This window comes from Bombina bombina, chromosome 4, assembly GCF_027579735.1.
Source record: "Bombina bombina isolate aBomBom1 chromosome 4, aBomBom1.pri, whole genome shotgun sequence".
Taxonomy (NCBI): domain Eukaryota; kingdom Metazoa; phylum Chordata; class Amphibia; order Anura; family Bombinatoridae; genus Bombina; species Bombina bombina.
In genome coordinates this window covers 252,398,948-252,414,898 of record NC_069502.1, presented here as the reverse complement: position 1 = coordinate 252,414,898, position 15,951 = coordinate 252,398,948, and the positions used below count along the sequence as shown (strand labels likewise).

The 15,951-nt window shown below is 37.2% G+C and overlaps 1 protein-coding gene across 1 annotated transcript in view; it reads left to right on the top strand.

The window, feature by feature from the left end:
• The first annotated feature begins 250 nt into the window (after window positions 1-250).
• Window positions 251-15,951, top strand: part of BOK (BCL2 family apoptosis regulator BOK) — a 63,881-nt gene continuing 48,180 nt past the window's right edge. Inside the window, exons 1-2 of the mRNA XM_053709893.1 lie at window positions 251-408; window positions 9,923-10,262. Of these exons, the coding sequence (XP_053565868.1) occupies window positions 10,037-10,262 (226 nt within the window). The 5' untranslated portion in view covers window positions 251-408; window positions 9,923-10,036. The remainder of the gene's footprint in view (window positions 409-9,922; window positions 10,263-15,951) is intronic.

Below are 15,951 nucleotides of genomic sequence, written 5' to 3'. Positions count from 1 at the left end.
TGGAAAGCTGTATAATCTACACCGAATCAAGGGCAAAGGAAGGGCTATCAGCATGCAGCACACATGAAGCATCAGTTGAGGTATGTAAAGTAGCAGAGCGCACTGATTACAGGCTTGTTGTTCCCTCCTCCGCTGCATTCTTCTGTTTTCCTTAGAAGGATAAAGGCAGCTAGTTCCCTCCCATCTCCTCCCTCCCTGAGCCTGCCTCAGCTTCTGGTAGTACTCACTGCAGCCAGAACATGAGCTCAGTCACTCACTGGGGAGCTGCTGGAGGAGTAACTAGACAGGTAGCTGTCTAGCAGGGGACTCAAGCAGAAACACGAGCATCACTCGCTCTGCTGCAGCCGGAACTTGATAAATACACTGAATGCGATTTTGACATCATTATCTTGTGCAGACGTATTCTTGGTGAGTATTAGATGCAAATAGTACAATTCAGAAGATGTCCCGTTGTAAGTGTTCTTATTACACACTTATTATAATCTGTTATGCCTCATAAAGTAGCATCTGTACGAATCACATTATACATGCATTGAAGCTGTGTCATTTCACTAAGCACATTTGTGACGGTTTTGTGAAAGAATATTGATGATCATAAAGTGTAGCAACAGGTTCCAAGTGCAGCACAAATTCCATGTACCGATTTCATTTATTTGCTTCGGATGAAATAAATCAATAGACGGCAGTTTGTTTTTAATCTTTTTATTTTGGTCAAACTCTGATGTGTAGTCATTAATAATACAGACGATCCTTGCCAGCTATGTATAAAATGATCAGACATTTATTTGGTTTATTCTTTTTGTTAAAGAAAAACGATATTAGTCATTTTAGTGTAAAGTATTCAACCTCTCTGGTTGATAATAAATCACATTAAGTGAAAGTTTCCTTCACGGCTTTGTCTCTGCTGTCACTGTGCCTGACAAAGACCATGCACCATTTCAGTAGCCCCTTACTGAATAGCAGTGGCGTATTTAGGTTTTGTGCTGCCCTAGGCACTTAAAATTCTGCTGCCCCCCCTACCCCCCCCCCCTAAGTTTTAGGCTGTTTTTCGGCCATAATATTTTTTTGGTCATGGTGTAATTTGAATATATATATATATATATATATATATATATATATATATATATATATATATATATATATATATATATATATATATATATATATATATAAACACACAACCCCTCTCCCTCACACTCACACACACACACACATCCCCTTTCCCACACACACACACACACACAGCCACTCTCCCCCCCACACACAGCCAACATCAGCACAGCATAGATTAGAATTGCAATTACTTAAAGTGTTATTAACCCCTTAATGACCACAATGCACCCTGTATGTCACTGGTCGTTAAGGGTTTTTTCAGGACATAATAGCACAAGTCTAGCAAGAACACGCTATTAATTCCCTCCCTCCAGCAGGCTTTGTGGAATAAAGCAGTCTCAACTCTGGTGGCAAGACCACGCTATAAAACAATCAAGTCCCAAAAAAAGGCCAGCGACATACAGGGTACGTCGCTGGTCCTTAAGGGGTTAATGCAGCATCAATAAATTATTGGTTTATCATTAATATGTGCATTTTCAAGATTGTAAATTTATGTTGACAATAAAGAAATGTTTAATACATTTATGAAACATTTTGTGGGTCTTGTGGAATTTCTGAACTTGATAATAATGTGTTTGAAATACTCATGAACAATAGATATGTATATAAAGCCCCAGCTCACACGCACACACCACATTCGATGAGCACGCACCCGAAAAGTGCAAAACAACTGGTGTGTATTGACAGCTTTCTTCTCCTTTACAGGAGCAATAAAGCATAACATTTGTCAAAAAGATTCAGCCCACACACTCTATTTTAGTTTGTATATTGTATAAAACCCTTAAGAGCCCATAGTAACACATTTAACGGCTCTGAAGTTATGTACCCCATAGCAGAGGTAAATATATAAATAATATTTGGATTGATTTTTAAATAAAGTTTGAGCTTATGAATAAAGTTTTTAGCAAGATATGCATTAGATTTCTGTTCTGGTACTGAATTGATTTCTATAATTTCAAAGGAAATCTTTATAACTAAAATACAACAACAATGACATATGTTTTTTTTTTTTTTACTATTTTATGACAGTCCATATCAATATCCAAAGCATGTAGTTTTATTGCTTCTTTTTCCATGCTGTATAAAGCATTAGTGATTAGCCAACTGATCTCTAACATAGCACTTTTGAGAGGCCTTCTATATGACATTGCTTTTCAAATCTTCTTCCCTATAATATATTTGGCTTATTTTAGTCTTTTGATCCTTATTTGCAAAAATCCCACACTTCCCCCAAATCTCTGCCTGCAAACCGCTCTTCATCTCCCACTCACCCCCACTAACTGGCCACCCTAATGGAATTACATTTTCAGTTGTAATGTTTTAAAACAGTTTCATGCTATGTTTATATAGCAAACCATACTATTCTGCACATGAATAACATTCAATGATACTGGACTCTTTCCCTGCCTGCTCTCTTCATGGTACAACATTCCTCATTACTGGGTCTTTAAACTTTTATTAAATCTTTCAGAGTGTGCAGGGCCAAACGGTGTTGATGTCATCTGTAACAGCTGCTTCGGCACCTCTCGGCGTTGCACACTCTGAAAGATTTTATAAAAGTTTAAAGACCCAGTAATGAGGAATGTTGTACCATGAAGAGAGCAGGCAGGCAAGGAGGCCAGCTGAGCCAACAGTTTGTTAAGTACCGGTCGGAGGTCCGCACTGCCACTGCACATTGGAATCTGTCACAGTCACGCATCCAGCCAGCTTCAGTACCCGGCCCATTTACATCAATGACTGCTACCAGCAATGAGCAAAGTGTTTAAGACCTGTCACTGTCAGGCTGTCAGCGCATTCTCAGACAATTGATAGCGCGGCTCACTGCAGACTCTGTCATTTTCCTCTCTGTTCTTCTGCTCACAGCACTGCGGTAAAAACATCAGAAAGACCTGTGAGCAGAAGAACAGAGAGGAAATGCCTGAGACGAGTCTGCAGTGAGCCGCGCTATCAAGTGTCTGAGAATGCGCTGACAGCCTGACAGTGCTGTGACACTAGTAGTGTAACACAGTTAAACACACTCCTCCCTTGATGGAGCCTTTCCTCGCATGAATCATGATCACTAGTAAAAAGGGCCTCCCGTTCCCCATCTCTCTGGTGTTGCACTGCCGCCGTTGCTGCCGTGAAAGCACGCTCAAAGTTAAAAAAAATGTTTTCCCCAAAGCAGCGTGTCACTGTGGTGTGGACATGTGCCGCCCGCCCCCCCAAAGGACCTCCACTCCAGCCTTGGCATACCTTACTTTCCCGTTCCCCATCTCTCTGGTGTTGCACTGCCGCCGGCCTGATATTCTGTGACTGACTACTCAGTCTTACCTCCGTTGCCGGCGTGAACGCCCGCTCAAAGTTAAAAAAAATTTTTTTTCAAAGCAGCGTGTGTGTCACTGTGGTGTGGACAAGTGCCGCCCCACAAAATCTGCCGCCCTAGGCACCGGCCTTGTTGGCCTCTCCATTAACACGCCCCTGCTGAATAGTCTCTAGTTTATTTTGCTATTAATGCGTCTAGAGCCAATCTGGATGTTACTATGTAAAGCTTTTCCAGGACTTTATGAAATACCATGACTACCACCTACTGTAGCTAATAACTCATCATCTATAGGTTAGCATGTGATTGAGATACTACCTGACCACCTTTCCTCTTTCACACTTGGCATTTTAAACAAATACCAAGTGTGAAAAAAACATTATTTTATTTTTGGGAGTGTTATGGTCCAAATACTTAATTCTTTTAAATATGAATTTCTGTTTTCAAACCACATGTTCACTTCTAAAATATACATAATTATGTTAACACTCAATTGCAGATTTTACATAAATACATAACTTCTTGTTATATCATTAAAATAGAAAGCGTGCTTGATAATGTTGTTTTGTTCTCTTTTATCTATGTATTTACAGGGATGTATTCTAGGATAATGCTGTGTTTTTTTGCAGACACCTAGTGCACTCAATTAATTGCAAATGCCTGCTTTTATTTGCCTTCAAAAGCTCAAGAATGCATTCACTTGTATTTTTTACTGTTTAAAAAGATAGATAATCCCTTTATTACCTATTCCCCAGTTTTGCATAACCAACACTGTTACATTAAAGGGACAGTACACTGTAAAATTGTTTTTCCATAAATGTATTTTAAATTACTTGTTATACCAACTGCAGAGTATAAAATATTTGAGAAATTGCATTTTCAGGTTTATTTGTGTATCTTAAGTAGCTGGTTTTGTGCTTTGAAACCACAGCCTATTACAATGGGTTGAGCTTCAGGTAATATCAGATCTCATTATGTTATCACTTTTATGTAAACAGACTTGCTTCCTTATCTTATATTTGTCTGGAACACCAAAGCTCAATACATAGAGAGAACAATGGAAAATTATCATTTTATTACTTAACTATCATGCCCCCCACTGAGGGTGTAATCTCTTCTGCTGGCTGTATTTACTTAGGCTTGTCAATAGCGTATACGCCAGTATCAAAACTTTCAGTATAGGTTGGGAAACCACATGCTAAATCAGCTATTTCAAATGCTGAAATAGGAGTAAAGGAGCCACTTGCAACCAATTTAATACACTTTAGCAGGTAAAAAGGATCATTGGGAATAATTTAAAGGGGAGAAAGTTTTTGGGTGAACTGTCCCTTTAATATACTTTTTTACCTCCTGTGATTACCTTGTATATAAGCCTCTGCAGACTGACCCCTTAATTCAGTTCTTTTGATAGACTTTAGCCAGTCATTGCTGACTCATAAATAATTCCACTGCTGGAGTGACCACAATGTTATCTTTACGGCACACATGAACTAGTGCTGTCTAGCTGTGAAAACTGTTAAAATGCACTGAGATAAGGTTTAGCTAGGTTTAGCTTTCAACAAAGAATACCAAAAGAACAAAGCAAATTTTATGATAAAAGTAAATTGGAAAGTTGTTTAGAATTACATGCCCTATCTGAATCATTAAAGTTTAATTTTGACTTGACTATCCCTTTTCAGTAATGCTTTATAGTTTTATACTGTGGCTATACTTGTAAGGCTGTGTTATCATATAGTGAGATGCGTTTTCTGTTAATTTTTTTCAGTATGATCTAATTATGCATGTACTAAATATAATGAATTCTGTGCTTGCATGTATTATTGTACACTAATTGTTCTAATATTATCCCTCTGAATACCTTTTTTTTTTTTTTTTTTTTTTTTACTCAGTACCATTATTGGGATGCAGAAAATATTTTTCCAAAACACATCTGTACCTTCCTTTTAATTGACTCAATACTATTGGTAATGACTGAATTTGAACAAAGACAAAGCCTAACAAAAGAACTGCGAATGTCAGCCAGTCCTAATATTAAGTTAAAATATTATAGTTTCCTTAAAAATGAAAAAGGCAAAACTGCTACTAACTGCTTTAAATTGGTTAAAAAAATGTTTTTACATAATCTGTTCAATTAGGTCTAGATTACAAGTGGAGTGAAAAAATGTTATCAATATTGTATGTTAATATCACTCAAGCCAGCGTAATCAGTGGCGCTTCTAAGTAAAAATTAATTCTTAGTTCTGTTCTATACTATTAATAATAATAATAATAATGATTTTCTTCAGGTTTTAAGAGGTGCTAAATTTTGGATCGCACTTGAGTACAACACATAACTCACCACTTGTAATACGAGCGCAGTGAGAATGCAACTTAGTGCTGTCTGCACTATTCATTAAAAGTATAGGGTGCACTAAAAAGTTTCAGCCGCGTTAACAAGCTTTGGTTAAAATCTTTAACATCCACTCGTAATACCAAGGTTACGCAAAAGATAATACACCCTGCACTCAATTGCTCTCCACTTGTAATCTAACCCATAGTCTATATTACCTTGTAATGCTTCATAGAAAATTAATTATTTACATTGGAAATTGGAAAAATCACAAACAAATCTTCAAATCAACTGCTAGATCCATGTAAACTTTGTGGACACAGCTGTCCTAAGATAGACATCCATATGTCATAGCCAGCCGGTAAGTTTCATAATCAATAATATTATGATACACAATATATAAAGATCTACACAACTTCCCTTGCAGTGTTTAAAGGTAATAACCTCACCTATAGTATTTATGAAATCGAAGTACTGGCACAAATCCCCAAATCCAAAATTATTAAAAAATCCAGACTTTTATATTAAAGGGACACAAAGCCCATTTATTTTCTTTCATGATTCAGATAGAGTATGTGATTTTAAATAACTTTCCAATTTACTTCTATTATCTAATTTGTTTTGTTCTTTACTGTAATGAGTTATGTTTTATATTCAGAAGTAGTTTGGATACCTGTATTCTATAATTGTAATAATTTAAAGGGCCATTATAGTAAAATAAATGACATGCTCGAATCAGATCAGCAGCGCTAGTTCCACATCTGAGTCTTGCAACTAGTACTGCTAATTGAATCAGTGGTGTATTCCTATTGAAAACAGCAGTACTTTGTGAGTCCCAAGTGGTATTTTTACTATGTGTTTAACACCTTTGCGGGGGTTGAACACACCAGTAGTCTAGGGTTGATAGTCAGTCTTAAAATAACATTCTCCAATTGAGTAGAACATGTCATTTTTTGACTATAATGACCCTTTTAATCATTTTTTTTTCAACAAAACTAATTTGTTTATATGATATTCCAAAAGCACATCTGTACAGTACTGAATTTTGTAAATATCAGATTCAAATTTACACATTTTATGTATGTTGACAAATTTGTATTACAGTCCTACAAATTTTACCAAGCTAAAATTTAATAAATACAAAGGGAAATGTAACGATGAAAATATAATATAAAGGGACAGTCTGGACTGAATACATTATTTTGATCTTATTGTTACATATCAGAGAAACACCCAGCAATTGGTCCCACATCTTAAAGCTTGTAAGAAGTTCATGAAACATTTAAATATTCATCGTTTGTTAGGCTGTTTGCCGTCAAGCTCCACCCATCTGTTGAATGTATATTTTGGTATGTTAAGTTTCTCCAATCACAATCCACTCTTAAATAAGTTTTCCTACTCTAACATGCTGATTTGTGCATGTGCAATTTGAAACCGCTAACTTAAAAATATGAAACGTGCACTGCTAAACTGTCATACAAGAAAACAGCTAAGTGGACAAGAAGAAAGCTGTGGGTGGAGCTTGGTGGCCATTTTCGGCTACTAACAAACAATTATTTAAAAGTTTCATGTACTTTTTACAAGCTTACAGATGTGGAACCCGTTGCAAGATGTTTGTCTGGTATGTAACAATAAGTAATAAAAGTATTGGGTCTAGACTGTCCCTTTAATTCTCCTATTTATGTATATTTATTTTACTTTGCTCTAAAAAGCAGCCAGACAGATAAAAGGGAACACACACTACAATTTTGGCACAGCATTGCCAGTATTTAAATAAACAACGTTTTAAGAATTTTCCCAGAACACTGATAGTCCAAAAATAGCTCTGCATAGCCTCACATTAGAGTAATAAAATAATGATGCCTTTTGGCATACTGTCATTTGGATCAAAAATATATGACCCAAGAGTCTTGATATGATCTCTAAAATAATACTTGGAGAAGCAAAAGAACCCAAACAAGAACCAAATACAAGACACAAAATATTTGTAAAATGATATCAGTATACATTATGTTTTTGGTTATGCACTGTGCTTCATTGTGTAGTTAGAACGAATGTTCATTTGTTCTAGAACTGACACAACTGATTAAGGTTTCATTGTTTTGTTTTCCTAACATCTTAGTTTATTTGCCCCAATTAGAAAATAGCAAACAACACAGCCCGGGTTCATTGGATATTCAGCCTGCAATGCGGGAAGAGAAAATATGCACAAGGGAAACATTGCAAGGATTTCAGTCACAAAGGGATTTCTCTCCAGTACATTTCATGCTTTTAGAACAACCCTGAGGGTGATGTTATGTTTCAAAGTTAATCTGAACTGCGTGCAACTGTTCACCAAATGCTTGAAAAAATATCTGAAAAAGTATTTGGTTAAACCACTATTGTGATAATTATCTGTCTCTGTCTTTCTCTGTCTTACATACAAATACACACACATTCACATATACATACATACATACATACACACACATTAACATATAAATACATACACATATACATACATACATACATACACACACATTAACATATAAATACATACACATATACATACATACATACATACACACACATTAACATATAAATGCATACACATATACATACATACACATACACACACATATACATACATACATAAACACACACATACACATATACAGTACGTACATACACACACATACATACACATGCACATTCACATATACATACATACACATTAACATTTAAATACATACACATATATACACACATATACATACATGCATACACATATGCATACATACATACATACACACACATACAAATACACATATACAGTACATATACACACACATACATACATGCATACACACACATATACATACACACATATGCAATTACAAATATAAATTACATACACATACATATATACATATACATACACACGCAAATACACATATACACATACATGCATACACACATATACATTTAGACATACTGTACATACATGCATGAACACTCACTTGCATACACACACACTTACATACATACATGTACATACACACACACATATACATACATACACACATATGCAAATACACATATACAGTACATACACACATATATACATACACATACATACGCAAATACACATATACACATACATGCATACACACACATACATACACAGACACATATAGATATACTGTACATACATACATACATACACTCACACATATATATATATATATACATACACACACATACATACATACACATGTGTGTGTATATATATATATATATATATATATATACACACACATAAACACACAATCATACATGTACGCACATACATAGATACACATACTTATATATATATATATATATATATATATATATATATACATACACACAAATAACTATGTAGAATGTTTCAGGGTAAAAGTTCAGAATCCTGCAGGATTCACTTAAAGGGACAGTTCACCCAAAAAATGTCTCCCCTTTAAATTATTCCCAATGATCCTTTTAACCTGCTAGAGTGTATTAAATTGGTTACAAGTAGCTCCTTTACTCCTATTTCAGCATTTGAAATAGCTGATTTAGCGTGTGGTATCGCCACCTACACTGAACAAATTAATACTGGAGTATAGGCTATTGAATAGCCTAAGTATACACAGCCAGCAGATGAGATTACACTCTCAGTGGGATGCAGGATAGTTAAGTAATAAAATGATCATTTTCCATTGTTCTCTCTATGTATTGAGCTTTGGTGTTCCAGCCAAATAAAAGATAAGGAAGCAAGTCTGTGTACACAAACTTAGAACATAATGAGATCTGATATCACCTTTAAGTTCAACCCATTGTAATAGGCTGTGGTTTCAAAGCACAAAATCAGCTACTTCATATACACAAATAAGCATGAAAATGGAATTTCTCAAATATTTTATACTCTGCAGTTGGTATAACAAGTCATTTAAAATACATTAATGGAAAAACAATTTTACAGTGTACTGTCCCTTTAAGCTTTTCTGGTAACAGTGGAAAAATCATTCATTTTAGAGTTAAATTACAGGAAAAGTAGACAAAATGAATAATGGATTTTTATTCTACAAATAATAAAATGTTTTATGCAAGATTTAATTTTGAGTTTGTTTATTAACACTCTGCGTACAACTTGTAAGTTCTGTTCTGTTTTTAATTTGCAGTATACTGGAGTTTGACAATACAAAACACTATTCTCCTTTGCCTTATAATATAATTGCTGCCTGTAAATGGATGCCACTTGGGATATTTGAGGCAGCCGTACAGCTCTTGTAAGGATGGAGATGCTACGTCGGTCATCTGTATTTGCTGCAGAAGTTTTTGAAGCCTTTGACAGATCTCCCACAGATAAAGAGCTGGTTTCCCAGGGAAAGGCTTTGTGTAGAGACTTTATACAATCTCGGCTTCAGCGTGCAGGCTTGGGATGGAGCAAGCCAGAGCACGGAATATCATCTCCTGCAGTAGGACGTATGGCTGAGGTGTCTGCAACATTTCTGAGACTTGGTGAGTAACCACTTTGCATGTTGCAAATATATTACCTGCAATGTATTTTACTAATGTATTTAAATGATTATTTTTACATTTGCTACTAAGCCCCACAACAATCAGTTTCCATTTCGTATATGTTGTTTTCTGTGAAAGCTTTATCTTCAATGAGAGAAGCCTTTCCAAGTGATATGTTGTTTTGTTGAGCCTTGTTTGGCATATTTTAGTGCAAAGACTTTAGCATATCATTACTCTTTAGGGAAAGTGAAAGGTTGTATTTTATAAGTAAGGAGGGGCATATACAGTGATATAAGAACTGACATACGTACTGACAAGCAGATGTTGTCTGGCAACTTGCCTCTGTATTATATTGTCTCTCAAGAACTAGCTTTCATCTACTTTGTACTAGAGAACTGATATAGTTGAACTTTTGATTTACTTGTTGGCATCAGAGAATCTCCTAGGCAATTAGTACGTCTATACGCTAATAAAGAGTATTGGAGCAGATCTCAACTATAAGTAAGATGCATGGTAGAGACGAGGTAGAGCCAGTGACAAAGATAACAGGAGTGCTCACAAATACAAACCCATGTCTGCCGTTGCTGGCCTTCTCCTTCCCCGGGGGTGCTCACAATGGAACTGGCTGATACATGATGCCTATTTTTCATCTTTTAAAACCCCCTATAAAAGGGACAGTCAAAATTAAAGGGACATACTACTCATATGCTAAATCACTTGAAACTGATGCAGTATAACTGTAAAAAGCTGACAGGAAAATATCACCTGAGCATCTCTATGTAAAAAAGGAAGAGATTTTACCTCACAATTTCCTCAGCTCAGCAGAGTAAGTTCTGTGTAAAAGTTATACTCAACTGCTCCCAGCTGCAGGTAAAAAAATTAAAAAAAATGAAGAAATGAACAGCAGCCAATCAGCATCAGCAGTGCTGAGGTCATGAACTCTTACTGTGATCTCATGAGATTTGACTTAACTCTCATGAGATTTCATAGTAAGCTTCCTTTACCTGATTGGTGAAATAATATGAGAGTGCACGATGCTAGTCCCTTCAGATGTCCCAGGACAAACACACTAAAATGCTGCTTAGAAATCCTTTACAATGGGAGGTGGCTACTGAGGAACTTTTGAGGTAAAATATCTTTCTTTTTTACATAGAGATGTGCAGGTGATATTTTCTAATCAGCTTTTTACAGCTATGCTGCATCACTTTCAAGTGTTTAAACATTTGGGTATTATGGCCCTTTAAACTTTCATGATTGAGATAGGGCATGCAATTTTAAACAACTTTCCAATTTACTTTTATCATAAAATTTGCTTTGTTCTCTTGGTATTCTTTGTTGAAAGCTAAACCTAGGTAGGCTCATATGCTGATTTCAAAGCCCTTGAAGGCCGCCTCTTACCTCAGGGGATTTTGACAGTTGTTTACAGCTAGATGGCGTTAGTTTATGCCATATGTGTGCCATATAGATAACGTGTTTATGCCCATGGAGTTGCCTAGGAGTCAGCACTGATTGGCTAAACTGCAAGTCTTTCAAAAGAACTGAAATAAGGGGGACAGTCTGAAGTAGCTTATATACAATGTCATCACACAGGCAAAAAGTATATTAATATAACTGTGTTGGTTATGCAAAACTGGGGAATGGGTAATAAAGGGATGATCTATCTTTAAAAAATAAAAATTCTGGAATAGACTGTCCCTTTAATACTCAATCTCAATCACATCCCTTTCTTTGGCAGTGAAACGGCACTCAAAAGTGCCTTTACATAGCGGTCTATGGGAACTGTGTGTTCCCTGTAAATATATATATGTATATGCTTATATACATATATATTTATGTGTTAATATGTGTATATACACATATAAACACATAAATATATATATAAAAAACTAAAACATGCTAAAAGCACCACACAATAAATAATAATGTGCAACAAAAAATCTACAAATGTTATTAATTAGTCCACTTTGTTGTTGACACTGTATGTAGGTCAGTCGTGGTAAGGGCAGTTTCTTCTTCAAATAAACATTTGTGTATGCGTGAGTTCCAAACTGAAAGACAAAAACCAGAACAGGGCACCCCGATGGTGTGATATCTTCACAATACGTATGATATGATTATAAAGGAAACGTACTCACAAATTTGCAAGCACTAGATCAGTGCTGTATAGACAGGCTGGACAGTTAGAAGTTGGCCAGCAGACTTGTGATTCTCAGGCAATCAGCTAGAGTCCTTTCATCAGTCAGCGTGGAAAGTGCAGAAGTTTGATAAATTGTAGGTAGCCCAAATAGAAGTAAGCACTTCAAACGCAAGTGTTGGATTCCAAAGGTTTAAAATATAGCTCAGAATGACAAATAAGTAAAACAAAATAACTTTGTCTGGGATGGTCCAGTCAAAACCAAACATCCAATTGCTGGCAAATAGTGTTAAAAAAACATAAAAATGGGGGGGGCGGAGCCGGCAGCTGCAGAGATGGCAGCATAACTCCGGAGCTCCGCTGTAAAGGCCCTTATATCATTATGAATCCTCACCATCCTTGCCCCTAAACTCTCCTACAACATTCCCCAGCACCTCTAAAACCTGTAGCTACAACTCTGAGGGATAATCCTTTCATCTCCCCCTGGACCAGAGACACCCAGCACTCCGGGCCGAATTCAGGCCACATCTGACATCAGGCAACAAATGTACCCCTTTGCTGGTCATCAGGGGCCACAACCAAGCTCCTAGGAAGGCCCACAATCTAAAACGAAGGGCCCCAAGACTGAAAAACAGCACCCGATTTTCGAGTCGGACCGGAAAATAAATTTAGCCCGGGGATTGGGCCTACTCCGGAACTCCGGAACTCCGCTTTCTCCAGGGTAAGAACTTTTTATAAACCCTACTAAATCAGCCTACCCACACTGAGACAAGCACATTCCCTAACTGTAATCTGGCCACAATATATAATTAACACCTGCATGACCTCTGCAGGCCTCTGCAACATACTGAGCCTGGGGATTAGGCCTACTACAGGACCAGCTACAGACACAGACTAGCTGCGCACTCTAACCTAACTTTCATGCCTAATTACTGAAACAGGGTCTGCAACTCAAATACTCCAAATACCCCTTTGTGCAAAAGAGGAAATAAATAACAGTTTTGCTGCTTTTAACCACTGACTCTGCTGACTCTGCAGCTCTTTTGAAACATAAATCCTCAGCAACATTCAATACCTGACTTTCAAACTTAGCCTGGAGATAAAACCACACATTTGTTGCCGTGATTCTAGTACATTCTAGTACAGACTTTAACCCATCCAGCCGCAATACACCACCGCTGTGCATCTTTTATTTATTGGCAGTGATTACAAGATCCTTTTGCCTGTTTTGAGGACTTGTTCTAACACCTCCATATACCTCATAAGTGTTTCTTGACATAAGACAATCTTGGCGCAGGAGAATCACGAGTTACGCCACGAGTATCTCTGGCCCAACATGACGGCTAAACGCAATGTCAAACATGACAAAATGTCAAAATCTCTTACAGGGAAATCAAGCCTTATGTCCTCTTTTTTGCATAGTTCAGACACAATGAATACCTCTCCTGCTTCCCAAAAAACTGGTGACAAAACCCCTCAAACCCTGTCACAGGAATCTCAATCAAACAGAACTTTACCAGCTGAATGCCAACTCTCTCCTTCATTTTTGCAAAATTTACCATCGAAAAAGGACATTGCGGACATAGTCCGTTCCTGTATTAGAGAAGAGCTGGCCGAATTAAAGCAGGACATTCACACCTTAGGTTTCCAAGTTGAATCTCTTGAAAGTAACCAAGAAACTATTAAAGAGGATGTACAGCAACTAACTGACCAAGTAACCTCTCAACAGGAGACCATACTTTCTCTTCAAGATAAGCTCGACGACCTCGAGAATCGAAGCAGGCGCAAAAATATGCGTATCAGAGGAGTGCCAGAGTCAGTCTTGCCCAGGGATTTCCCAGTTTATTTGCAAGATCTATTTCGACATCTGAAAGAATTTTCCTATACTGAGGATATCCTATGGGTCAGAGCTCATAGAACTTTGAGACCAAAACCTCCTGACTCAGCTCCGCCACGAGATATCGTGATCCGTTTAAAGAACTTTCAAGAAAAAGAAATGCTCTTACGACAATCCCGCAAAACTCAGCCTGTAAGATTTAGAGGCAATGTCTTACAATTCTTCCAGGACCTATCAACCCGCACCTTACAACGCAGGAAAGAATTTTCACCTCTTACTACCATGTTAAGAAATAAGAGAATCCCCTACAGATGGGGCTTCCCAACACATCTTTGGACCATCAGCAATAACACCCGTGTCATCTGCAAAACTCCAGAGGACACTCAAACTTTTTGTACAGCACTTGGCCTTGAACCACCTATGGAATCACTACCTGAACCACAGAACTCACAAATCTCCAAGGGACGAATCAATCCGAATGAGTCTTGGCATACAGCCCTTCCTAAGAAAGCCAAAGCAAAAGAAGCCACCATAAGAAGGCAACCCACTACCGGCTTGACCTCCTCTGAAGACTCACCTTTGTGAACTCTTTTACACCTATCTCAGTAATACTAAACAAATAGATGGACATTTTGGCGAATGTTGCCCCTTCGGGAAAGGCAAGTACAGGTCACCATCATTTAGTCTAGTCTTTTTGTAACTCAGCAATTTAGAACCTTCTGCTATTAGCAGAATGAGAGCAAAGATAGATTCTGACAACTCCTTTTCCATCATGCCTACCTCATCCTCTCCCCCCTTACCACCTATCCTTTCCCCTTCCTACCCACCCCTCCGACTTATCTACCTCACCTTCCCCACTCTAGGATTCTTATTCAATATAATTTAAAAAAAAAAAAAAAAAATGTCAACTTCTCAGGGCACTTTATGGTACTGCCCCCAACTTACTCTCAGTTATGACCTATGATAGGCAGAGAGATTTTTTGTTTTTGGTTAATATGTCAATGTTTTTTATGGTTAATAATGTTATTATGTTTGTTATGAGAAACTGTTTAAGTTATCACCTGTCAAATGAATGTTTTTCTCCTGCAGAGATGTGCCCACACATTTGTAAGATACATATACGTAAAGTGCTCTATGTGACCTCATCCACACAATTAAACAACATACCCCAACAAACACACTATGTTGCCCAAAAATAAGAACGATGAAACTCGTAAACTAACACTTCTTACACAAAATGCTAAGGGACTCAACTCACCCCACAAACGATCTAAAGCCCTTTCAGACCTTTCAAAAAGACAGGCAGACATCTTATTCTTACAAGAGACCCATTTTAAAAAAAACAAAGAGCCCAAATATTTTGGGAAAACATTCACCACTCACTACCACAGCTCCAACACCTCAAAAAGAGGTGGAGTCAGTATTCTACTGCATAAGTCTCTCCCCTTCACCCATATCCAAACCTCTAGAGACACTGAGGGCCGTTTTCTCGGCCTAGTAGGTCTACTTTATGGTAGACCTATTACCCTGGTAAATATTTACGCCCCAAATGTAAAACAAACCCCTTTCTTTAAACAAATATTTAACCGCATTATAGACATCGCAAAAGGACCCATCTTTGTTGCAGGGGATTTTAATGTTCCCATTCACCCTACTAAGGATAGCTCCAATCCTACAATAGCGATATCAAAAAAAAGTCACTAATGTATTATGGACAG